The sequence below is a fragment of the Chaetodon trifascialis genome, chromosome 4 (assembly GCF_039877785.1).
Source record: "Chaetodon trifascialis isolate fChaTrf1 chromosome 4, fChaTrf1.hap1, whole genome shotgun sequence".
In the NCBI taxonomy this organism is placed as follows: domain Eukaryota; kingdom Metazoa; phylum Chordata; class Actinopteri; order Chaetodontiformes; family Chaetodontidae; genus Chaetodon; species Chaetodon trifascialis.
The window spans coordinates 15,830,649-15,856,386 of record NC_092059.1 but is presented as its reverse complement, the minus strand read 5'-3'; the positions used below and the strand labels follow the sequence as shown (position 1 = coordinate 15,856,386).

The 25,738-nt window shown below is 41.6% G+C and overlaps 2 protein-coding genes and 1 long non-coding RNA gene across 3 annotated transcripts in view; 1 reads left to right on the top strand and 2 right to left on the bottom strand.

The window, feature by feature from the left end:
- LOC139330702 (uncharacterized) overlaps positions 1–4,525 on the top strand; it is a 28,588-nt gene extending 24,063 nt beyond the window's left edge. The window contains exons 3-4 of the long non-coding RNA XR_011602144.1: positions 421–543; positions 3,494–4,525. This is a non-coding gene — a long non-coding RNA (uncharacterized lncRNA). The remainder of the gene's footprint in view (positions 1–420; positions 544–3,493) is intronic.
- A 5,501-nt stretch (positions 4,526–10,026) lies between these two features.
- On the bottom strand, positions 10,027–18,540 carry LOC139330701 (uncharacterized). The gene is made up of 9 exons (XM_070961757.1): positions 18,128–18,540; positions 17,221–17,373; positions 16,824–16,929; positions 16,436–16,559; positions 13,362–15,821; positions 12,904–13,072; positions 12,116–12,278; positions 11,880–12,012; positions 10,027–11,322 (listed from the first exon to the last, which is right to left on the bottom strand). The coding sequence occupies exons 1-9, from the start codon at positions 18,190–18,192 to the stop codon at positions 11,156–11,158; spliced, it is 3,540 nt and encodes a 1,179-aa protein (XP_070817858.1). The 5' UTR covers positions 18,193–18,540; the 3' UTR covers positions 10,027–11,155.
- Positions 18,541–19,560: 1,020 nt separating this feature from the next.
- On the bottom strand, positions 19,561–25,463 carry LOC139330092 (alkaline phosphatase-like). The gene is made up of 11 exons (XM_070960825.1): positions 25,388–25,463; positions 24,836–24,952; positions 23,477–23,592; positions 22,961–23,135; positions 22,556–22,728; positions 22,213–22,338; positions 21,993–22,062; positions 21,366–21,504; positions 20,892–21,082; positions 20,642–20,761; positions 19,561–19,823 (listed from the first exon to the last, which is right to left on the bottom strand). Exons 1-11 carry the CDS (start codon positions 25,461–25,463, stop codon positions 19,561–19,563), a joined length of 1,566 nt encoding a protein of 521 aa, XP_070816926.1.
- Positions 25,464–25,738: the final 275 nt, after the last annotated feature.

Sequence of the window (25,738 nt, the reverse complement as noted above, 5' to 3'; positions counted from 1 at the left end):
TTTTTTTTTTTTTTTTTTTAAGATGAATCATTTGTTAATGTACACACATGCCGACTCCTTGTCATTGTTTCTCAAGACCACCCAGAGTGTATATAGGAATAGGGTTGTGAGTGGTCTTGTACATATAAAATCATGTGTGAGTTCTTTAGAGGGGATGAAGTGTAGACTTATTACAGCTAATACTGTTAAACACATCAGTCAGTCCTGTTCAACAATTTAAGAGCACATTACTGTGTGTGTGTGTGTGTGTGTGTGTGTGTGTGTGTGTGTGTGTGTGTGTGTGTGTGTGTGTGTGTGTGTGTGTGTGTGTGTGTGTGCGTGTGCGTGTGTGTGTGTGTATGACATTTTAATAACATGGTTACCCAAACAACACCTGAATTTATCCTGTGCTTTCTTCTCCTCTGTTTGTTTTCTGCCCAGGTCCAGACATGAAGGAGGCACGCACGCACACACACACATACAACGGCACCTAGAGTCTGTCTGCGGTCTACCACCATCCTGCCACCCACACACACACACACACACACAAACGCGCCTGTTACGGTAAGAATCAGAGACCACCGAGTTAGGGGGATAATAATGGTGTGAATGTGAGAAAACAAACTCATTATCCTCTGCTGTTTTCTTCTCGGAGTAATTCAATGACAAATTGACTACTTGTATTCCAAAATGCTCTAAATTCAGTAATTAAAAATAAATAGCTGAATTAAACCGTTTTAACATCACAGGATACACTGTTAAAAGTCGTTTCGTAGTGCTTTCAAATAGGCTGTGAAAAAAATGTCCTTTTTTATCCAGTTTGCATGTCTCAATTTGGAACATATCTTAATTAATGCAGTTCATGTAAGGAGAAAATGAATGTGTCTGCTGTCTTGCGTGTGATTTTTCGAGTGCCTCTGTGTGTGCGTGCATAAAGCTCCTTTTTCTATTTCCATCAGTCAAAACCAATCTCCACGAGTTGAACAGCCGCACCACATATCCCACAAACACCCATATCCGACCCCCCCTTTGCCCACCCTGTGCCCCTCCCAGGCTTCCCAGCATCCTGCTTCGCCCTCTGTCCAAAAAAACATGCATGCTGAAATTACAGTGTGTGTGGCGGCATTGTGGGAAAGCCTTCCCTCCTGCTCACCCGCTGCATCTGCCCTGCTTGTCCCTCCTTATCTTTTTCTCATTCTGCTACTGTTTTGGATGAGTTTCAGATGGGGGCTTATTTTGATCTTCATTAAACTGTGAAAACAGCTGCCCGTGTTCATTTGCATCTACAGTTGCAGTGACTAAAGTTCAGACTGAGGTTAACAAGGTAGTCATGTAGTTCTAAATAAAATTAAGCTCTTTGTATTGATATTTTTTTTATTTGTTGGCCTTTGCAAATTACATGTAGGATGGTAGTTTCACTATGTTTCTAGGGTATCACATTGAAGTATGAAAAAAAAATCCTGTACTACATCAAATATGATAGACGAGGGAAGTTAACACTTTGTCATGTGTTTGAAGGTGGTGTAATGGCCTAAATTTCCTCCCACCACACAAATCAGTGCTTATGAGCCTGACTACCATTACCAGTGGATATAACTCAATAGTGTTTAATTTTTATGCGCGCTTCAGGTTTAAGCTCCTGATGTCTGGCAGCTCGTTCCCAGGGAAAAATTCTCCCAAAGTGACATTGAGGTTGGTAGTCATCATGAGCAGTGGCTGCCAGAAATGACTGAAGAGTACCACCTACAATGGCTTAAACAGAAAATCCAATGGAAAAAATAAAATTTGCAAAGGTTTTACAGCGTAACAGCACAGACGTGAGCAGGATGAAAAGATGCGTAAATGAAAAGAGGAAATTCGAGGTTTGCTGTTTGCACGAAAGCTGCTTAAATCAGAGAGACCACCCCCGTCCTCTTGTTTTCCAGCTTCAGGTTAACTCACGGCACCTCCCTCACAGCAACCCTGTTCCTAACCAGCTGCAATGACACACTCCATCAGTTTGGCTTTGCCTGCGCGCAGCTAGCTTGGTTAACGTTGGCCGAGGTGCGGCATGTGTGTGTGTCAGTGTGTGTGTGCGCGCGCTGGCTATTAAAGCACTTGAGAATCCGAGAGGAAAGGAGTTGCTCTGCTAATGGATGTGTCTATTGATGTTCCCATTTAGCAGCACACTGTAAACGATAGGGCAATGATTGTGTTGAAGACGGAAGGGGGTGGTGGAGGAGTGGAGAGCGGTTCGGCTGGGCGATGATAATGACAAGGAAGGTTATTATTTGGCACCCCGCGGAGTCTCTCTCTGCTTTGTGTGTGTGTGCGCTTGAAGAGAGAGAGAGAGAGGCACTCTTCCTCTCGCTCGTGTTGCTCGGCCTGCCTATTGGCTATTATTCTCTTCTCACTGTTTTTCCGCCTGGTCCACTCTTCTCTCACGACATTACTCACTGCAGCTAGTCTACATCCACCTCCGTTTCTCTTTTCTCAATGGCCGTCCTTTTTTTTCTAAAAACGTACAGAGCAGATTTGGTTTGTGATGGCGGAGACATCCAAAAAAAAGTCAAAGACAGACTAGCGCAGCTTAGGCAACAAAATAGTTTCTCGTAAAATTTTTAGGATAGCAGGTTGCCCTTGAAATATTGATTTTACTCACCAGCAGATATTTTTCCCAGCTGCGTTTGTGTATGTGTGTGTGTGCGCTCGCGTGCCCTGTCAGTTCCAATCAGTGTGTGTGTGATGAATATGAACGCAGTCAGCCAGCCTGCAGCCTTGGCAGGAGACCCCCCTCCAGCTGGACTCAGACCCCGACTCGAGTGTGCCTGTGTGTGTTTTGTGAGCGCGGTTGTACACGTCAGCCCGCATCTGTCAGCGCCGTGACAACCTGAGGATGAAATAGCAAAAAATATACAACATATCATGCCGCTTGGCACACGATGCATCGGAAGCCCCTCAACGCAGAGGGAAGCATCCAGTTTCAGCATCAGTGGGAACTGAACCCCTTGTTCGGCTGAATTGAGACGTACAAAGAGCCTCTGCAGGGTGAAATGCTTTGAAATGAGATGGAAATGCACGTTTCAAACCAGTTTTGCTAGTTTTGGTAAACGCTTGCAAATGTTCGGAGGTTTATGTCCATGTTTCAGTACATGCACAGCCCTGCCTTCCTCACTTCCTTTCCCCCAATTACTGTAATCAGGCCCATTCTTTCGAGTCCAGCTTGTCAGTCATTGTGTGTGTGTGTGTGTGTGTGTGTGTGTGTGTGTGTGTGTGTGTGTGTGTGTGTGTGTGTGTGTGTGTGTGTGTGTTTTCTTGTTGACTGCATATTGTTTGCTAGTAGATTAACAGTGTTTAGATTTCTAAATATCTTGTCAGTGTAGCAAAAGTCCATCTATCATTCTGAGTGTGTTTGGTGTTTGTGTGTGTGTGTGTGTGTGTGTGTGTGTGTGTGTGTGTGTGTGTGTGTGTGTGTGTGTGTGTGTGTGTGTGTGTGTGTGTGTGTGTGTGTGTGTGTGTGTGTGTGTAATTGCAGGGCAGCAGATAAAGAGGGAGACGCCATTCCAGCTGTGAGGAGACGGAAGAAGTCAACATACACACTCACTCACTCACTCACACACACACACACACACACACACACACACACACACACACACACACACACACACACACACACACACAGAGCCAGAGGCGCGTGAGCAGGTGAGTATTAAGTCAGGCAGCTAAACAGATCACGTCTCGGTATGATATCTGCAGACAGGCAGACAGAGGAGGCCGGTCTGTACCTGCAGGCAGAGAGCAACAACTCACAGCACCCTCGCCAGGAATTTCCTCCTCCTCCTGAGAGAGAGAGACAGACGGGGGGGGGGGGTGAACTGGGCTTTCCAGTGAAGTGTTTTCATGCAAACTGAAAAGTAAAGCCTGATTAGAAAGTTTTCAGGGTTTTTTTTTTTTTTTTTTTTCAAATAACTTCAGCGTCACAAACTATTTTAACGTTGACAAGAAGCAGATATTTTTGGTGTTGATTTAAAAAAAAAAATAGGGTGAAGACACATTTGCTAACAAAATAATGAGAGGCCTGTTTTTCTCATGAAGAGATTTCAAAAGAGGCTTTGGACATTCTGAATATTTGTCAGTTTTTTACTGACTTTTTATACTCAGCACTTTAATGTTTTTAGAGTATTACCAAAATTAACTGACAATAAAGGATGCTAACATCATTACTCTCTTCATCAGCATCTTCACATTTAGTGCAGCAGATAAATATAGCATTAAATATGTGGTGTTTTTATTTTTATTTTTATTGAGTGTCACAGCCACGTTTGCAGTTCTGTTTTTCATATTCAACCCATTTTAAGATAAAAACTTTGTCTCATAGATTTCTTACTAGACACAATAATGTGTCTAGTAGTATAATGGCTAAACCTAAGAGGACTGTAAGGAAAAAATACCCATGTGTCGATGGAAAGTAGCACAAAAACGGTGTGCGCCCCCTCCTTTGGTTGGCCACATTCTTAGCCCAGCATTCTCCCTTAACCCCAGCTGATGAAAGAATATCCTTTGACATAAAAAAAAAGAAAGAAAAATGTTCAGGACAGTTGCTTCTTTTGTTATTTGGAGTCATTTGATCACCTCCTGTGTGATTTGTCTTTCTGGAATTACTAGGCTGTTTTGACAGGGTCCGCGGTGCTAATTGTGAAACTTTGACAGTGTCTGTTACGCAAACTTGTTCTGCTAGTTTGAGTTTGTTAGCGCTCCTGAGAGCTGCTTTGACATTTTTCTTTTTTTCAGCACTTTTATAGCTTCCTCTCACTTGCAGTCTGCTCAGCATATGTGTCCTTTATCTATGGCGTCCTGTATCACATTCACAGTGATTCCCCTTTGGGTGATGCCCATTGCAGTTGTGGTTTTCTGCTGAGCAGCCTCAACTGCTGTTGCTCAAGAGAACCTCAACAGCAGTTACTAAATAAAGGAGCGCTAGCAGCTCACGCCTCCTGCATACATTTTCCAAGCAGTTTACTCAGCCTTAAAGTGCGCTCACCGTTATTCCTAAACCAAGTTATTTTCTGCTTGTGTTTCTTAAAGCTCTTTATATTCAACCAGCAAAAAAATTTTTAAAAAGCCTCCTGAAATTTTTACAAGTCACTACTCTCCCCACACAAACTACCACATCCACTTATCTAAAAATGATTCCGTGGTTAAATGTCAGAGCTGTCCGTGCCATTAAGGCCAGCATGTTTGAAGGAAGGACACCCATGCCTGCCCTCTCCCTCCTCCCCCTTCTGTCTCTTCTTATTCTACTCTTCTCCTTCCTCTCTCCCCTCAGCTCCCTCATCATCCACCCCCCTCCCCACCCAACCCAGGCAGGTTTGAGGGCTGATGTGCAGACCTTGTCATTCAGATTAGGGCCACATTGTCAGCTCAGGGCCCTTCTCTCTCTAGTCGCGCGTCCCGGATCTTTCTTCCTACTGTCACCCTCGTCCTGCGGCCAGAGAAGACCTTATAAAGCAACATTCCTTCTCATCCACTTCTGTCAATTCCAACACTGTCACTCAGATCAGTGTTCGGGAGAGTGGAGAGGGGCCGAGTTAGCGGTGTCCCTCGCAGCAAGGACTGTGCTTTTTGGTCTGAGCTTGGGTGACGTGTCAGCAGCTAGCAAACTGTTTTTTGATTGAGGTATTTTGAGTTATGTTTTTTTTTTTTTTTTTTTAAGCGACAAGCTTTTCAGAGAAATACATTAAGTGAGATACACAGGAAATGACAATGTAGAAACAGCTGTTGTGATCCAAAGGAGAAAAAAGAAGCAACACACTCATAGTGGTGTTTTAAACTGTGTTGTCTGTGAGAAATGAGTATTTGGCAGGGCATGAGATAACCACCTCATCGTCTTAGTCACTCCTTATCCTGTTCTGTAAAAGAGTAGCACCATATTTATCATCCAACCACATCTTGACTCACCGCCACAGCTTTATTGTCACGTCGTGTCTAATTGCTGCAGCAGGCATTTGATGTTTTGCGCTCCTCACAAACTGTGCTTTTTGTCTCACTATGAGCAACAATGATTCAGCAGTGTGTAATGAAACCCTTCGTGCAAGATGGCGGACAGTTCCTTTACTGGTATTAGAGCAAGAAGAAGAAAAAAAAATTGCCGCAGTGTGCAGCCACAGCGCCACATCATAGCGAAAACAACAGACGCTATTGATCTGGGTGAGTCGGCAGTTTCATACCCGGTGTCTTCCTCACCCTCCACCTTGCATGAAGCCCTCGGGGCATGCACGTTACTCTCCAGAGGCCAAGGTGCTGTGCTTTAATACGGCATATGATGACAAGCCGCAGCTTCTGCCCAGGTGCTGTGTTTACTAAAACTCACTATGAGTCAGTGAGTTTCAAGATGACTTCCCTCTTTTAACTGCCACTTGCAGTGAAATAAAATGTGCTCCCATTCCCTGACAGTCTTTGGTGTCATGATAACCACGTGTCATGGAGGTTAATAGTGCGTACAGCCACAGTTGAAGAAGAGGTGCTTCTTTTTTTTTACATGAGCTGTGAGGAAGTGCTTTTAATAATAAATCTCATAATGAATGGCATTTCATATCTCTGCATGTTTGTTCCTTCATATTAATCCCTTTTCCTGTCTCATCTTCAGGCAACAGTGTGTGAATGCCCAACACTTGATGCATATTGAAAACTCTAGAATTAAGACCACTGATGTAGATGGATAGAGACCATGGACGTTTATGGTTATCTGATGAGCCTCGATGGAAAAGATAGCGTCATTGGAGTATGTTAAAACACTCATGACTTTTTCAGTGTCCTTCCCGCTCACAGAATGAAAGCGGGTGAGAGTTAGAAGCCTCTCTGCCCACAGAGAAGACTTGCTCCCTCTGCATCTCTAAGCAGACTGTCATCCCTGGTCACCATCAGGTCTGTGCTCGCCCCAGTGAACATTCAACGCTGTCGGTGAGTTTGAGCTAAATTGAAAAAACCATCGACCGTTGATTGTACCCTGTGGCCGGCCTTTGTCACTCAGTGTCTCAACGATTGAGGAAAAAAAAAAAAGGTAAAACCTGAGCGGAAACCTGCACACAGGCACGGCCAACGACTCCTTGAGCAATCGCACGAAGAGCCTATCCTCCACAAACAAACAAGCAAATACTTCAGCTTCCAAACCACAGCAAAGGTCACAATCAACATTCATTGCTGTCGGTGGGTTTAACTGTGTGGAAGAGCTCACTGAACGATGAATGCAACTGTGTCCCAGATTTCATCTGAACGTCAAAAGGAATAGCGTCCCGATATGCTGATGATGGCATTATTTATTTCTCCGCCTGTCTCTTCGCCCCCCCACCAACAACAGGCACACACAGGCGGTGTGAACTGACAGGCAGTTCAGATTGCATCTCGATCACGCTTGCCGGGGCGGAGGGGTCTGAGTGTGGCTGCAGCAGCAGCAGCAGCAGCAGCAGATGAAGAAGAACAAAGATGTAAGCGATAGAAGAAAATGACCTTTAAAGAAAAATATACAGAGTATGTGGCTTGCATTGCAGCTGGAGTCTGGTGAATGATTTAGTTGTTTAAATGTTCATGTTACATGTGAATGGATGCATTCCAACAGGGTAAGTGGCTGTTTTGGATTAAAAAAAAAGAATTTAGTCATTAAAAGTCAGAATTTCATAGCTTTATATTATATGGAATAAAATAAATAAATTTTTTTTCTGTCTATCAAACCATTCATGAACCATGAAGTTGCAGGATTTAACGGTGTATTTGTTATAATACTGCATGCTGTTTCATGTTGTTGTAACAAATAAATTGTCACCAGTTCAGCCCTCTTTGTGTATGTGTCTTTCTTTGTTCCTTTGTTCTTCTTTGGTTTGGTTAGAAGTGATGTCAAAGTGATGAGGTTGGATGTAACACAGTCAAATCCCTGTCCTTTAAACATTCAGGAAATTCATTTGTGTAAACACAAGCTGCTGTAGATTTAATGGTATTGATGAAAGCAGAACAGCAGTGATCTTCTGTTTGATTAAATTGAGTAAACATTCACTGTATTACTGACTATTGATAGGCTTCTTTTTTTTGTCAGTAACAGTTTTGATCTATCATTACTTTTTGTATCAGGTGAATGTGGTGCCCCCTGCTCAACTCAAATTGTACTGTAAGAAGCTATTGAACAGCTGCTAAATAAAAAAGCATGTATTATATTTGCATAGGCTCTTTATATTTACAGTTTTCTTATTATTTAGTGGAAAGAAAATGCAACATAAATACACTATTAATCATTTAAATGCTGTAGCCCTGTAATTTTTTTTATATTAAAATATATATAGATTTTTTTCTTATTTTTTATTTTTTATTTTTGGTTCAACAGAATATTGATCAAATTACTTACTTGCAGAAAACAGCAGTTATGACAGAAATCCACATGCAACTTGACCAGCACATTGGAAATACAAAACTTGCGACTGACAATGACAGTTTTTTTGGACTCAACACACAAACATGAAAAAGAATGCAAACATTTTTTTTTTTTTTTTTTCCCAATGTTAGTCTGCCCTCATTATTTGCCTGAATTCACTGAGGCCTCAGTGTAGACTAGCCAACTATGAAATGAGAAGATTCATATTTTCTCACATCATTTTAGGTCAAATAGCATTCATGTCTGCGAAAGCCAAAGATAAGGGATGTAATCTAAATAAAATTAGTGAGTTTTAGTTAAAGCCAACAGTAAAATACAATGTGAGACACTGTAAAATTCCACTAAATCAAATTTAAATATGTTCATAAGAAAATCCATTTCACACCATGTCTATGCTGTGACCCCTCTAGTGTGTCAGCTTTTTCCATTATAGTGACACGGGACAGTTTGTTCCCTCATGTTCACCCGTTGGTTGAGTTTGGTTCAGTCTGTAAATGACACAAGTGTGCTGATAAAACACGCATTCGAGATTAGATACCGGCTTACTTTCACAGTCTGCTGGGAGCGTTATGTGCTTGTTTCTGCAGGCTTCTGTCCTATCTAGTTGGGAAAGTACCTGCACAGTATTTCAACGAAAAACTTAACAGTGCTGATTCTGTAGCATAACCACTGCTTGACCAGTAGAAATGAACAGCAGTACTGGTGCAATTGCAAAACCCCCCTTTACTTGGTAGTTTCATTTATGCACCACATGGGCCACAAGTGTAATTTCCAGCTTTCAAAGTAGCCCTTCAGTATAGCACTGGAGACATACACTCTCCCCAATCTTTTAAGTACACCGCTAGTTTATGACTGCATCTACACTATTTATCCTGCACAGTCAAGACCATTACCTCAACTTGTGAAACGTGTGGACAGGAGGGCAAATATTTAAGTAAGACACACTGCTGATCAGTCAAGTCATTTAATGTCCCTGTGTGGTGTTTATTGTGAAAACCACATTGATGCTGGTAAAAAAAAAAAGGGAAAAAAAAAGAAAGAAAGAAAAAAACATTGGCTAACCACTAGCAAGAGGCTGCAGATCTTTGAAAGTGAGTCATGATAACAGTAAATGAAGACCATTGATACCAAAATAGACTTCATTTTAACAAGAAAAAAAAAAAAAAAAATCAACTCATTCTTGCAGAGCAAAAGACATTATGGCTCACTAAAGCTAAAATCTGACACAATTGTAGGGACTCTCAGTGATTTATAGATTAAAATATTAAACTACACTTGTGGAAATGAGAGTGAGTTTTTCAGTATCTTGTTAAAATAGGGGTATGAGACCTAAAGAGAAGAAATTACTGTTTGCAATATTAATACGAAACACTAATTCTAATGACTCTTGGAGGATGAGGAGCAATAACTGCTTGAAGAGAGTAACTCCTAACTGAAGCACAAAATTAATGACTTCCTTTGTCCACTAGAGGGACACCACAGAACAGAACATGAAAGGGACCAGTCATCCAGCTCCGGTTTTCCGTTTGTATGTACACTTACATACATGCAAACTAAAAGGGACAGATAAACCAGCAGTAACTGTAGAGATGAATGAGTGAACTTCATGTATCATGTGACAATTGATAAAGAAAACATCAAACACAGATCATGATGCAGGAGCTTTATTTATTCAGCTATGAAAACCAAAATGTGTCTCCATGCTATTAGTGGTTTTTACAGTTAATCATCTGTGATTCCTTTTAAGAAATTAATGACATAATTATGATGATCTCATGTTTTTTTTTCAACCTGGGGATTTGGATGTAAAAAAAAATATATCTCTACGATACAATGTTTTTAAAGTGTCATTATTAATGCCTTTTGTGCGCAATAAAGAATACCTGCAGTGTTTTCCCCTGAGGTGATTATGAATGGCTTTGAAGCTCAGTGGCTTGGACATCAACGTGCAGACCATTAGATAAGACTGTCGGACAACTTTTTAAGAAGAAAGTGACTTCAATCTGGGATTTTTTCCTGACCAATAAAGATCTTGATAAAGACTCATTGCTTTTACCTGTGAACAAAATGATATAGATTATGACACCAAATGACAGCTGCAACACAAATCTCATTATACTAATAAAAAAAAATACATGTACAAACATCTATTACTATTGGACACTATCATATCATTGGCTTGCCAGCAATCAAAATAGAAATCAAGTCAAATAAAGAAAAACCAGAGCTTCAATATCAACACATTTCAGAAAGCGGAAGCTTTAAGTAGACAGGTAAAATGGAAAACACGGAAGATGATCTTAAGTGCAAAGGTGTAAAGATCAGCAGAGGATGTCACGGGTTTGATAAACTATATTGCTGATGGACGGAGAGTTCATTGATAGCAGAAGGACAGTTAAACAGCTCAGGGGATCTTGATATTGTAAACCCCATCTAACTTTTAAGTGCTACATTGTTTAAAGAAGGAATGCTTTGTACCGAAAACGAGTGGCTTTTCCCCATCTGTGCGCTGCTGTTCATACCCCCCTCCAGTGGGGGTCACTGCTAGGATTGGGCAATAAGACCCCAAAATAATAATATGGCATTCCAGGGCATTTCTATGGGAATGATACTGTTGACAATATGACAAAACACAGAGTACAATAGTAGCAATGTTGTGCTTTCAGTCAAACTTGTTGTGCGTAACAGTATGATGTCCTTACGTCAACAAGCAGATATGATTTTTACAAATGATGCCAAAATTATCGTGAAGATTTTGATACGGCACACCAGCAGTCACTATTGTCTGATGTCTGCTGGTCTGAGCTGTCTCTCACCCTCGGCCACGAAGATATGCATGGCCCGGTAGAGCAGGTGGACGCCCAGCTCTCGTTTCCTCTTCGCCTGCCAGTTGGACACCATGCCATAAAAATCCCCTCGCTTCTGATTGGTGAGCATCTTCAACCCTGGGACATTTGGAGAATTAAGTAGGTTATTGGCATGCTGTGCTGGTGTAAGATCAATGCTCGACGCAAAACGGGCAACATGCTATCCATTAAGGCAGCATTTAAGGAGCGTAGTCGACTCAGTCTGTCAAATGGCTACTGTATGATCTTTCTGCTCATCCCAGTGACTGACAAACCTACTTTCTTTTCCTCATGATGGGATAAAACATCAATAATGCAAGCTGTCAAAAGAATTTGTAGGTATTGACCCCATTTTTTCTCCCGCAGAGGCCCCTAATGTTGCTGCTCACAACTGCATCCCTCTCCTGCATAACTGCTTCAATATAGAACAGTTTCAATAAGTCTAGAATTAGTTAGAATTAAGTCTACAGACAGACCCCCTTTTGCCAGCAGTCATTAAGTACTTCTAACATCCCATTATATATTTAATATGTGATAAATAATTGAATGATATTCTCATAAAAAGGGCCTTGATGGGGTGATTTCAGAGCCTAATACAAAGCAGATTGGTGTAAATGAGTGTCAGTCCAAAGGCTCAGTGTCTGCTACACACTCACCGATGGCCTCCACCATGCAGGCCTCTCTCGTATACGCCTCCACTGGAATGACATTCTGGAAACAATGCAGAGAAATGACGCCCTGCTCGGCGTTCCACACCTGAAGGATGTGCTGCACCTTGGGGCACAATTTCTGTCACAGCAGAAAGAATAGAGACAGAGTTTGATGTACATATTTTAAATCTAATTTATCTAAATTGCGTTTTAAAAAGACTGATCACTGTGCACTGCCTTACCTTGGAGGTCTTGTCTTCTTTGTAGTACTCTAAAGCCTCATACAGGTGGCTGTACGGCCGAGAGCGTTTTCCTTTGCCCACATAAAATATAGCACGGATGAACGTCTGGAAACACTCCTGTTGAGTCATGGTGTGACTGCGGAATGGGAGGTTTTTCGTCACTCTGGCAGAGAAGAAAAACAAAGATCCATGTAATTATATTTTGAGGGTGAAAGGTGCTCATTTTACAGAGGTGTGGGTAGTTGAGAGTTGAAACAAGTCAGCCTTAAAGATACACCGCTTAATGCTGAAACCACCTTAATCTATCAAATCAGCCAGTGAACTTGTTTTGTTAGTGTAGTTTTAGCTCTGTTTACTTTATAAGAAGTGATATTATAATGGAGTCTAATGGATTCAAAATGAAAATATATGGAGATTAGTTTATGCCGCTCTCTCTACTGAGACACTGTTCCAAACATTTTGTTTGACTTTTCAATTTGATCATCTCGTAAATAACTGCCAGCAAACATGGCTGCTTCCTCTGATTGGTGGAAAGTATCCCAATGCACATCCCAAAATGACAAATCAACACGGATGATGTCTGATAATGTCTGCTTTTCACACACAGCATTGTCTACTCTCATAATTACAATCAGCGGATTCATTGTAGAAGTGATTTTCATGCAAAATAAGAACGACATTGTTTCATAACATGTTTGTCCAGTCCATATCATCCACCCTGAGAGAACTTGAATCACTGCCCAAAAGAAAGCGAAGGAAAACACACATCAACATGACAGACAGCAGACCTTGGGTCGAGCAGCAGGTAGTTGAAGCAGGACTTGATGATGCCCTCCCTCCACTTTCTGTTCTCGTCTGGTCGGTCAAACTGCTGGCTAAAAGCCTGCTCGTCAGCGTGGCAATCAGGCAGCTCGAAGGTCCGCAGGGCCCGACACAATTCTGGACTATAACCTGAATCTACATGAATAATATAAGAATAAATGATCTGCTGTGTCAGCGACAGGAATGAGAAGCGTATATATAATAAGTATATACAATACAATATTCTAATAATGTTTCTTAAAGTGAATTTACAGGCAAATAAAGGCCAGAAATATTTCACTACCTCACAAGACAAACATACATTTAAATAGGAAGATAATTCTGAATTTACTATTTAAAAAACTATTTTAGTAAATACTGTCATTGCCTGATCATAGCTCAAGTTAGTTGAATAAGTAATAAAGAACTTTAAATTAAAAGTTACCTGTTTGTGGCTGGTCTATTTGCTTCCGGTGATGTTTTTGGGAGTTTGACTCCTGCAACAGGCGGTGAAGCCTCCGTATGTAGGTGGGCCTGGTGCGGCTGCTGATAGGGCCCGGGCTCTCCCCCAGCTCTAGTAGCCTTGATCTCAGCTCCTTGTCAGTCATCCCTTTGGTCTTCAGCAACAAACTGTGCTCATCGTGTTCCTCCTTGTGTAGTGCCTTCTCGGGTTTCTGGTTCTCCTTTCCTCTGTTCTTCATCATGTCAGTCTGCATGGAGCTCCAGTCATAAAGGATGGTCTCCTCGCTGCTGCTACTACTCATGCTGGAGCTGAGTGAGGCATTTGCTGTGGGGGGAACATGGGTCTCAATCAGCTTGTGGCCCTGTTCCATATCTGTGTAGAGGTACTCCACCGGTTCATCCAGATCCTGAATGAATGGACGACCTCCAGGGGTGTAAGACAGCCTGGCCAGGTGTTGTGGCCTGTGGCAGCTTGACAGCCGGCTCATGCTGTACCTGGGGGTACATCCAGTGCCTGGAGTGCCAGGAGGGTCAGAGTCTTTACTGGACTTCCTCGGGGAGAAATAGCTGGAGCTGGATGACGATGACACAGAGTCCGGCTGAGAGCTACAGTCATCCGTGATCCAGACATCTTTGTTTTTTAGGCTGTCTGGTTTGTCCTTATCAGGGGCTTCATTTACATTTCTCTTTGATGTTACCTCATCTGTACTTGTCAGATCATCGGTCAGAAACTCTCTGCCTTCGGCAAGATCATGTTCCTGCATGGCCAGTATAACCTCTGCAAGGTTTCTTTCATAAGCATCCACTGAAGAGACCTGGTTTCGCTCCAGTAGAACTGTGTCGGACAAAGTCTGTGATTCAGCAGCGGAGTCAGTCACGCTCTTGGAGAGGATGAGTGTGTCTGCTTGGCTATTGCTAACACCTGAACTGAGGGTGCTGGATTGCGTGTCCTGGCAATCAGCAGGCAAGGAGTCTCCTCCTGTGCTACTTCCTAAATAGGATGGTGTATAACAAGGAGCGTGTAGTGTATTGTAAAAGTCTTCACCGCTCTGACACTTGGGCGTCTGGCGGCGTGTTCGAATGGGTGTAAGGAGGGTTTCCTCAAATAGAGAAGACGTGTAGAGGAGGCTGTCTGGGGTTCTGCTTGTTCTCAGTGAACAGCGACTCAACCTTGAACGAGTCCTGCCTGTTACAAAAGGACTTGGTGGGAATGGAAGATTGAAGTTGTCCTGTAATGCTTCAGATGCATCATCCACTGGCTGATCGAGGCCACCTTCACTTAAAGTGTCCGCAACACAACCTCTACAAGCCTCAAATCCATCATTGTTGGAGTGTTTTATTTCAGACTGGGCCAGTTTATCAAGCATACCTGGTAAAGTCTCTATATTTTGGGTTTTTGTATCTATCTGAGGTTCTATTTGAATAGGTGCAAGATTTCCATCTTGTCTTGTAAACTCAGAATCAGACTCTGTGGAAATCTGAATCTTTTTGTCAGATTCAGCCGAAACCTCCTCTACCGCTGGGAGTAAAAGATGTGTGGGGTGCAGAGGAGCATCCAGAGCACTGGTGTAATGATCACTCTCACAGCTACTGTAATGATCACTACCACTACCACTCCCATTGCTACTGCTAGCAACACGGAAAGCGGCTGGCTGCTCAGATGCTTTCACCTGAGCCTCTTCTGCATGTTCAGCCTCCTGTTCATCATCATTCTCTTCCAAAACACGGTGACTGAGGACTGTTTTCTCCATGTCCTCTTCTGTGCTCTCACTGCTGTCCCTCAAAAAAACATAAACATGATCTGGTGATGTGACGTCGATGCCCTGCGTGTTAAAAATGGTGGCCACACGTTCTGAATCCAGGAAGTCAGAGTACTCAGACAGGTCAAAGGGTAAGCTGCTGGTGCACCGGCTGCCGTCAACAGCAGCGTGCTGTTTGGGAGATTCAGGACTAAAAACAGGGAAATATTCATCTACGTCTCTGAAGCTCACACTCTTACGGCTCACTCGCCTGGGAGGGCATGATGGGAGAGTGTCTCTTCTGGAAGGGGAGACTCTACCATCACTTGTAGCAGCTTGTCCGTTTGCATTTGTTGTGAACACACCATCATATGTACATATATCATCCTCCTTAAGAATCGACATTGAAGCCGCAGGTCCGAATGCAGACATGCGAGTGCTCGACAGCATGGAGGGTAATTCAGATGCCCAGTGTGAGGAGGGATTGTTCCAGTGATGCTTCTTAGTATACATATCAGAAAGTCTGTTACATGATATTCCTCTGCAGCTTGGCCTTCCATTAATGTTGGACGTGTTGAAAAATGACGAGCGCCTTGTGCTGCTCAATGGGGCTTCACCTATGTCACTTATCAAAGAAGAGTGGGAACTGAAGCTGGTGTCTGATTCAGGATAGCTGGAAATGTCTGTTTGGTCTGAATACACAGCTGCGGAGAGAAAAATGAGACACATAAATCTGGAGGTTCTATAAATGTGAATTATTACCAGTCGCTAGCCAAATTCTAGCAAAAAAAACTCATTGAGTTTGGCCTTTGCACACTTTGAGACAGTTTGGAAGATGATCTGCCTTGTGTTTATTTTTTGTTTGGCTGGAAAAATAGTGAGTCTTAACTGGCCTTAAATTTAGAAGTAAACTGGGCACTGATGACAGATATTGACAAAGTATTTTCTGCCTTTGTTCCCTCTTTTCAAGACACAACATTCAAGATCAAAACTGGTAGAGTCTCCACGGCAAGATATTCTGTCAGATATCTGTGTTTGTTGGAATTTCAAGGGAATTGGCAAGTGATCACTATAATAACTGTGATATTACTATAATATGACAATCTGCTTGCAGCCAAGAAAGATGTTAAACACTGGACTGGCTGAATAAATGGTAAAGTAATATAGTGGAGCTCCATGGCATTTCTAGCACTACTGGATAAGCATCGTTTTCCAGTTAGGAAATAAAAGAAACAGGACAAAGTAACTGCATTCAAGCGGTATTTTACAGCATCAAGTTTTTCATGTGACCCAAAAGCCTTAAAAGAGACTTTCTTACAGTATTGGAATCGAGGCAAGTCGTCATCCTCTGTGTCCAATGAGCTGAGCTGGTACTCCTGAAGGAGCTGGGCACATTTTCGATTCTCCTGCTGCTCTGCAAGCTGCGCCGGTGTATTCCCTTCCTATATAAATAAAGGACAGAACGGGTATAAAACAATCTGAAACAAACATTTAAAGTCACGCATTTGTAGAAATCTTGTTACAGCTTGGATATTTTCTGTGTATTGATTCAGCTGTAACACACAGAAATCGCAAGAACTTTAGAATCACTGTTAACAACAGGTTATGCTGAATGCACCTATGTAACTATGAACTGATTCTGAATGTTCTGCTCTGTTGTCTAAAACTAGATCTGTGTGATTAATAAAGCTGCAAACAATTCTTACATGATCTTTAATGTTTGAGTTCCCTCCATTAATCAGTAGCAGCTTCAGATTTTGATAACATCCCCACAGCGCAGCAATGTGAAGAGGAGTCAAGCCATCTGCTGACCTGGGAGAAATACAAGAAAACACAACTGTACATCACATCACATAAGAAAATCTTAGAATAATTTTGACAGCGTCTCGTGCCAACAGTTTACCATATCTCCAAATAAATCGATGGATATCAGACAGAACATAATGCAGTGGAAGATTGCTCAAAAATCTATAGAACCTTCATATCCACTTAGTGAAGGTACGTTTGTCAAACTGATCAAAAGATATTTAAAGAAATTTGTTATATATTACACAGATGGAAAATGTGAAGAGGAAAATGATCTAACTGTATTTTTAACCACACCTGATATTTGGGTCTGCTCCATGTTGCAGCAACATTTTCAAGCAGCGTGTGTTCTTCTCGGTCTCTTTGCCAACAGCCAAGTGTATTGCAGCCACCCCTTTACAACCCACCAGGTTGGGAGATGCACCTTGTGACAGGAGCAGCTCCACAGATCTGCCACAGGAGAGAGAACTGTTATAGTCTGACATCTATTCTACTGTGGCATCAAGTTTTACCGTATTGAGAACATGGGCATGATGTCCTGTACAGTGCTGCAGTCGGGACGCAGGGTGGACAAACAGCATAATCACTCATGTAATAGCCCTGTACGTATTAAGCAATTTGGTAAATGTCTAGTATTTGTTGAGACTGTATTAGTTCAACTGAAGAATAATTGCTGAGATACTGGTGTGTTTTGTACTGCAGAGGGTCCGCTTATTTATTGATCATGAAAATAAGTGCAATTCAAAAAGCTACCTGTATATCGATAAAACAGTGAATGGCCACAGTCACTGTCCAAATCAGTTGTCCCTGTTTGACATTGAGGACTCTCAAACCTGCATGTTTAGCTGAACTTCTACATCATGTAGACAAATTATGTGTAAATCAGCAGCGTTAGTGAACATTATAGATTCAGCACAATGTTGTATCGCAAAGGGAAAAAACACTGAAAGGTCAAAGGGATTATGTGTTTTACACAAACCTCACTGTTAAAGGGAATAATGCCAAAACAATGATGATCGACCACGAACACACGATTAAGTTGAAGATAAATTGATTACTATTTAGCAAGGACTGGAAGAATACTCAATGTACTTCCACTATTGCATCGGGAAGGCTACATGCAAAAATGTAGGTCAGAGCTGCCGCATCTAATCCACAAAGGGCATGTCGGGACAAAACAAGGGGAAGGGGGACTGAGCATCACCTTGGTTCTCCATCGTTCACAGCTTCACAAAGTTGACTTTCGGGGCTGCTTGTCTTTTGCTCCATGGCCGGCGTATTCCGTTCATAAATTATATATCGGCATTTTCTGAACTAGGTCATATACGAAACCCGTGCAGCGAAACATGGACAACTTTTAATCGAGGCTAGCTAACGTAGCTAAGCTAACCGCGACAGAGAGCCTCCACAAACCTCCGCACTGCGCGCACAAGTCAAACTACATTTTTATGTACAGTTAGCCAACAGTTGGTGTGTATTATCCGTGGTTTTGTTCCATAAAGACGTGAGGTATTTCAAAACTGTAGAGACCAGCTGTTTATCCACATAGTCTTTGTTTTCAAGGTGCCGCACGATTATTTTGATTTCCCTCCAAGCAGACAAACCCTTCTCCTCTTTGCTGGCAGCAGGCGGAAGTCCCACCCACAGATGTTACTGATTGGACAATGTTTGCGTTGCATCCAATCAGATGAGACCTTTGTTGAAAGGCAGGTGCACGTTTGAAGTTTCAATCGATACGCACACAGAACCAGTTTCTGTATCTTTACGGTACTTCTCGCCTGTCTCTGTCTAAAATTAAAAAAAAAGATGTGTGGTCTTCTGCTAAAGAATGATTCCGCTGTTCAGTATCGTGAAGCCTGACCTCACTAAAACGGTTTAGCCTAATTTATAGTAAAAAAAAAAAAAAAATACCAATGTAGTCAGTCTCACTTTATAATAGCTTTTAAGAGACTCATACTGTACATACAAATCCTGCATACAAATGCAATAACACTCGAGTGATTGCGACATTTTTATTTATTTATTTTTATTTTTTTCTGATACTGACAAGGCACTTAAACACTGCACAGTTAGCATAATAATGACTAATGTGACAAGTCCGTTTATTTTTAACAAATGCATTTTGGTTATGTAAAGAGGCTTGAACAGAGATACAGCAATGGTCCTATTCTTTCAAGAAGAATAATTGAGATGAGAATAACTGGGATGGAGGCAAAGGATGTGCCTCCTAAGCTTTTGTAAGAATAAATGAAAATAAAGTGGAAATGTGAGTCAGTAAAAAGGCTGTGAGAGGCTCAACAAATATGAAGAAAATGACAGTACATGACATCTTGAATCATGAGAAGAGTATTAAGCAATTATCATTTTTATCAAAAATATTTAAAAATATAATTACAGTCATATTTTCATAGAAATACACTCAATTGAGTATGAAAAGTCATTGCTCTATGCAATAACATTAATGCCTTTCACATCTGAACAAGAAATTACTGAAAATAGCAGTGATCTCAAAGTTGTGCGACTATACAGCTTTTAAATTCTACACTGAAAGTGTGAAGAATAATTCATTTTTTAACCAAAAGGTCAGATAGCACAGTTATTCCAAGATCAGGACAAATTCTCTCATGGACTGTGATCTCAGGCTGAGCAGAAGAAGAGAAGGAGGCTCATCAGGAGGAGCAGCAGGCTGGGGTGGATGGATCCAGCGTGGTCAGGCAGTCTGCAGTCCACGTAGGGATCCAGACAGGCAGCATAGGCCATGACGTGGGCAATGTAGTTCTGTTCCTGGACCCCGTGGAAAAGTTGTGCCATGGGACCTTTGGCAAAGATAGCTACATCCTCTATGCCGTGAGTCTCTGCATCGAGAGGAACAGCGGCTTGCTGAAGGTAATCATCACTCGCTGAGGAAGAACAGGATAAAGGAGCATTATTAGGCAGGGAAATCTTGGATTTCTGGCATGTAGAAAAATTACAAACCTGCAGTTTGTACATATAGAGAGTGTGTTTAGGTAGACAATATGAACTCAAATTCAACTAACGACATCAAACAAGTCAAATCTTTGACACAATAGAATATTCTAAGCTTTATATAGACTTCACTGCAGAGCTAATATATATTTACATTATATCGTAGACAGTCTTTACAGTAAAGTAAATTACACCAACATTTAAAGAAGGTCTGACTTATTGATCAAATTATCTGACACTTATGATGATAATGCTGTAGTATTTTTATACTGTGCACAGTATATGTGTGTTCTTATCTTCTTATAATATAATAACAGTTGGTAAGAGGTCGTCTGTTTTCAGTTGTAGCTGGAAGAAAAATATTTATGACATCTGCTGTGATCCTTTTCATACGGATGTTTTTGCAAATTAACTTTATATTCGCAAAGCTTTTGTCCATACTACAACATATTCAGTGCAGACAAATATTTGGGATGGAGGATACAAATGATAAAGGTTTTTCGTATTCAATAAAATGTTAATTGCTGGGGGCTCTAGCTCCTCTTTTTTTTTTTTTTTTTTTTTTTTACGCGAGTGAGCAGGTTGGGGGTTCAATGTCTTGCTCAAAGTCAGTTTCTGTGGCATTCATGTGATACTGAGCACCAAATTTCAGTTCTTCATTGTGCCTCTACAGCAGTTATACTATTACGCCACAAGATGGAGCTACAATATCACTTGGTATTCTCAAGAAAGATCTGAAATATACACGTACATGAAATACTGTCATTCACATCTGGGCGCTTTCCATTGACGACCTGGTATCCTGGTCCATTTCCATACAAAGCAGTGGTGAAGTGCTTCCAGTCTATTGGAGACAGTGTGCGAGCCACCCCTGCAAATCACAGAACGAATCAATATCTAAAGACTCAAAGGCTCAAACTTGGAGCAAAAGATGATATTCACTTTTTATTTTAAGACCTCCCGCAGAGCAGCTCTTATCAACTTCTATGAGTGCATTTTACCAAATGGAGAGTTTCCCCTGGCAGAGTATCCTCCAAAGGCAAAGACATGGGAGTGGTCAGCAGTGACCACAGAGAGGGTGTCCAGCTCACTGGTGAGTTCAGCTGCTCGCCCGATTGCCCGGTCAAACTCAACAGCCTCATAGAGAGCTTTCTTGGCCACCCCAGCATGGTGAGCATGATCAATTCTCCCACTTAAAGTCCAGAAGAAAGTATTTGATTAACCAGCAAAATTATTACATACCTCATATTAATATTTATCTTTTAAAACATGCAACTCCATATTTCCACTATTGTCAGGTGAGACCTCAAAGGTGTTGAAATGACCTTATGTTGGATTAAATAACCACTTTAATTAGATTTTGAGCTTTCAGTGGTTTGAAGTTAATGTTTCAATTTATAAAGATCCATTTAAGGTGTGAAAGGGACAGATTAACGCAGATTACGTGGTCGTTTGTCCACAGAAAACCAACACACTTATCTTCAACAAAGAGGTAAAATCCCTTTGGGTTCCTGCTGAGAATATGAATTGCTTTCTCCACCATCTCTGTCAGGGAGGGGTCCAACGACACATCACGATCCAACTCGTAGCGGCAGTCTTTGGGCTCAAAGAGACCTAAATGCAGAGAGAGACAGCAGGCCTCAGTTTAAAGATGTTGGCATGCACTTTGAATTGAGTTGGCAGTGTTAACTCAATGATGTGATTAAAAGTGCACAATTTCACTTTTTCTGCAAAGCAAAAAGATCCAAAAAAACCTGTGTTATCACTCTAAATTGAAAACTGATGCTTAAAAAAATCAGTTTTTTGATCGAGACCCTGTTTGATTCACCCTACTGCACCAGGACTGCTCAGTCAGTCAATAATGCACCAAATCTTTAGTCAAAATTGTCGCTGATGTATAATTAGCACCCAAGCTAATGATAATTCATGCAGGAAAGATCTATTTTAAATCTCATGAAAACTGCATGGTAAACTGTGAGTATGCAGTTTGTGTGTCTCTACTGTATCCCGAGTGACAAAAGGTTGCTTGGCGACTTTGACATGTGTGTGAGGTACTCCTCCTTGTACCACATGACAGCACCTGGTGAATTTAACAGTCTTACCCATCAGGAAGTTTGTGTTTCTAGGATTGACTTTATCAAACTCAGCTTTGTTCCAAACGTATGCAGCATTCTGTAGGAAACAAAAAAAACAAATTGGTGTTTGGAATGGTGGTGGTGGTTCTTTTTTTAATAACTCATTCAGAAATAGAGGAGAAATTGACGTTCACACTCAAAGAAAAAACCTGATGAGCACACTTTTAAAATCTTTTTAACCATTCACCTTTTTGCTTTTTTTCCACTCCTCAACAAGATTTCGTCCATCTTTTCGGGATCCATATGAGTTTGGATACTCTGGGTCTGGCACGTTGTTTGGAAACATGTACTGACGACCTCCACCAAGAATGACCTGGATCAAGAGATGGTGACAGTTTATATACGTCTCATACACTGGGTATTATAAGCTTTTAGCAGATTCACTAATCCAGACAGAGGTCCCTACTGTGCCCCTACGCTGGCCCTTTGATGCACTCTGCATGTGTGTAAAACAATCTCTAAAGAACATCTACAGTACCGGTTGAGTTATTTATCAGCTGAACCATTAGTGTGTTCATATCAGGGCTTACATCTATCACTGTGTTGTTAATCAGCTGGTAAGCAATGTCATGGCAGCCTTCTGCAGCAGCAGAGCTGGGCATGTCAGAGTCGGCGTACCAGCCTCGGTCAGGAGTGTGAGCGTAGTTTGCACCAGGAGAAGCATGCTGCACCCTGGTTGTAGTGACAATCCCCACTGATTTTCCTAAAACACACAAAGCAGCTTCGGTCATAACCCTTTTATACTGTATATACTGACTTGGACATATACACTAAAAAAAGCTGTTAAAGAGTAAGAGTACAGAGTAACACTGTTCTGTCTGAGTAAAAATCCTACTGGTTAACACATCAGCACAGACTAATCTGAACAGTACCGGAGAAGCTGTAAGTCCAAGTGAAAGTGAAACCACTATAAAGTAAAGTGAACCTGAACCTACCTGCCGCCTTAGCCCGGTGCAGGACTGATGTGACCTCGTTCCCAAAGGTAGCCTTACAGTTGCCCCTTGGAGTGGAGGCACTGACACCCAAGGTGCCATAGTTGGCCTTCACACCACATAAGTAAGCTGTGGCTGTGCCAGCACTGTCTGGCATCTGCTGGTCCACATTGTAAGTCTGCAGGGGCCAATTATAATCACACACGACACAGACAATCAAACCTCAAAATACATCCTGCTCCTATCAAAATCAAATATCTGAACAGTTATATAAGTATATTGCAATCTTGTTAGTGTGTTGTGAAAGTACAAGCAGCTCAATCGTGCATTGTACTTGGCAAATGAAAATGTTATTAAAATGATTGTGAACAACATGGCAGCTCATATGACACTGAGTCAGTCTGAGATCATTTTCAGATTTTTAAAGTGTTATGAATGCATTTGTGGTATCTTGATTCAGACAGTTTAAATACACATTCCTCTGCAGCAGTCTGAAGGTATTGGTCAGAGTGTGCCGACCTTAGACAGGGCCACGTATGGGAAGGTATCCATAACCAGACTGCTCTCCTCCCCTGATTTATGTGCCAACTGGCCTTTGAGGATCCGTGTAGCGGTCACTGTTGGTATCCCCATACCTGGAAGCAGGTGGAAGCACACCTGAGTGTTAGATAACATCAGCCAGGCAGGCACAGGGCTGCCATTGTGCTCTGTGAACCTCATAAGGCTCAGCTGATGATGAGAGTTTAAATGGCGGTGAAAGGCATCCAAGTTATTTAGAGTCACAACTGATGGACAATATGTATTTGCGTATACGCAAAGCAAATACAGCAATATTCCAGATTTTTTCTCTTCTACAAACATTATTATTCTTTCTCATGTCTCATGTCTTTGGGAATTCACTCTCCATTGCTGCATATTACAGTTTGAGACTGAATGAAGCATGGGCTAATTTTCTGTCTGCACTGCAGTCATGTGCAAGGAACTGCATGTAAACCATCATTCTGCCATTGACCATCAGATTAAATATCTTATCTTCAAAATGTCTGCGCATTCATCCACTGTCAGTTGCCAAAGTTTATGGTCGAATATGTCATTCCTCCCAAGGAAGGTGTCATCTACAGTAAGAACACTACAATTCATTTCTATAAACCTGTCACTTATGGGGTGATTTAATATCACTGATAAATTCTTAAATGTGCTGCTGTCAGCATGCGTGGGTTAGGATAGCTATAACCATAAATACATAATTCATTTATAAAAGTATGATTAGTCAAGTGGAGATGCCAAATGAGGATCTTGGATCATGACATAAACAGAAGGAAGTGAACAGCAGTGATTACTTTATCAGAGTATGAAGTCCCAGGTCATGGCTAAATGACCCCGTTCAGTTTCTTCACACAGGATTTACAGTTAATCAGAATCACTAACAGTCATCCTGCCAGTGTAGAGATGTTAGTATTAAGAGGAGTAGATTTAATAGGCAGCCTAAAACTTCAGCTATGTACCATGGACTTATTTGAACTCTTTGCAGTGGGTTACCTTTTTTGGTGCTCAGATCAGTTAAGGACTTAATAGCTACACATGCTACATAGACTGTGGTTTAGCCTCAGCTCATTCTGTTATGCTTGGCTTTCTGAGCAGTGGTACTGCTGGTGATCGGATGTCAATGTTCAGCATTCAACTTTCTAGCCATAAAGCCACGTTTTTTGGGGTCACATGGAGCATTGGGTTTGCATTGCTTTCTCTCTCTCTCTTGTTGAACACCACAATGGTGATGAGAATCACACTTTTGGGCTCTGCTGGATCGTTCTGAACAAAAGATTTGAACTAAAAGGAGAAAATGCAGTACAAAGAAACCACTTGAACTGTGGGACTCACCGTCCCCCAGGAAGAGGATGAGGTTCTTGGCTTTGTGGACATTACGCTGAGCATAAATGGCAGCATTAAGAGCCTGCAGCGCTTTGTTGTTCCAGTAGCTGGCCTGAAGCTCTTCCACTACAAGCATGAAAAACACAATATGAGAGTGCTATCCACAACCAGAAGTGGCATGTTAAACATTGCAAATGTACATGAGGTGATGCTTTTCATTTATATGATTTGTAATATAATCTCATGGAAGAGGCTGATTATGTGAGTGTTATATAATGAAAGGGTGTTAACAAAGCTAATATTTTAAATCAAGTATTTTCTGCAGCATCAGTAGAGTCACCTATTTTCATCAATACCATTAAAAAAAAAAAAAACACTGCCACCCGGCGTACAATATTTTGTTCTTGTCACCTGAATTGAATGAAAGTTGATTATGTGCTGCTGTGTGTATGGCATGTCTTTGTGCTGTCCTTGAAATCCTGTTGTATAAGTCTGAAAGTAAGCATTATTAGTTTCTGCAATATTACAAAAACCCAGCAGCGATATGAAACATATCCTTACCTGGAGCAGACACAGTCCCCTGGATTGAAATGAAAATCAATAATCCAGTAATAATGGCTTTATGTTTGCTGGCCATGGTGTTGACTGTAGGTGAATGAAAAAAAATGAGGACTTGAGTGCATCTCTGCACTCTGAGGTGCCTTTATAGCTGCAGCTAAGGAGCAAAGGGCACAAAGCCTTTTCAATGTAAGCCAGAGGTTACATACAAGACACACACACACACACACACACACACACACACACACACACACACGCACACACACACGCACACACACACGCACACACACACACACACACACACACACACACACACACACACACGCACGCACACACACATGCACCCAAACACAC

Coding starts and splice junctions, on each gene's coding strand:
- LOC139330701 (XM_070961757.1), bottom strand. CDS start 18,192: ATGGAGCAAAAGACAAGCAGCCCCGAAAGTCAACTTTGTGAAGCTGTG. Junction 15,822..16,435: donor CTTGCCTCGATTCCAATACT/GTAAGAAAGTCT, acceptor TTCTCTCCGCAG/CTGTGTATTCAGACCAAACA. Junction 12,013..12,115: donor AAGAAGACAAGACCTCCAAG/GTAAGGCAGTGC, acceptor CTGCTGTGACAG/AAATTGTGCCCCAAGGTGCA.
- LOC139330092 (XM_070960825.1), bottom strand. CDS start 25,463: ATGGCCAGCAAACATAAAGCCATTATTACTGGATTATTGATTTTCATT. Junction 21,505..21,992: donor AAACACAAACTTCCTGATGG/GTAAGACTGTTA, acceptor CTCTGCATTTAG/GTCTCTTTGAGCCCAAAGAC. Junction 20,762..20,891: donor CAGGGGAAACTCTCCATTTG/GTAAAATGCACT, acceptor TGTGATTTGCAG/GGGTGGCTCGCACACTGTCT.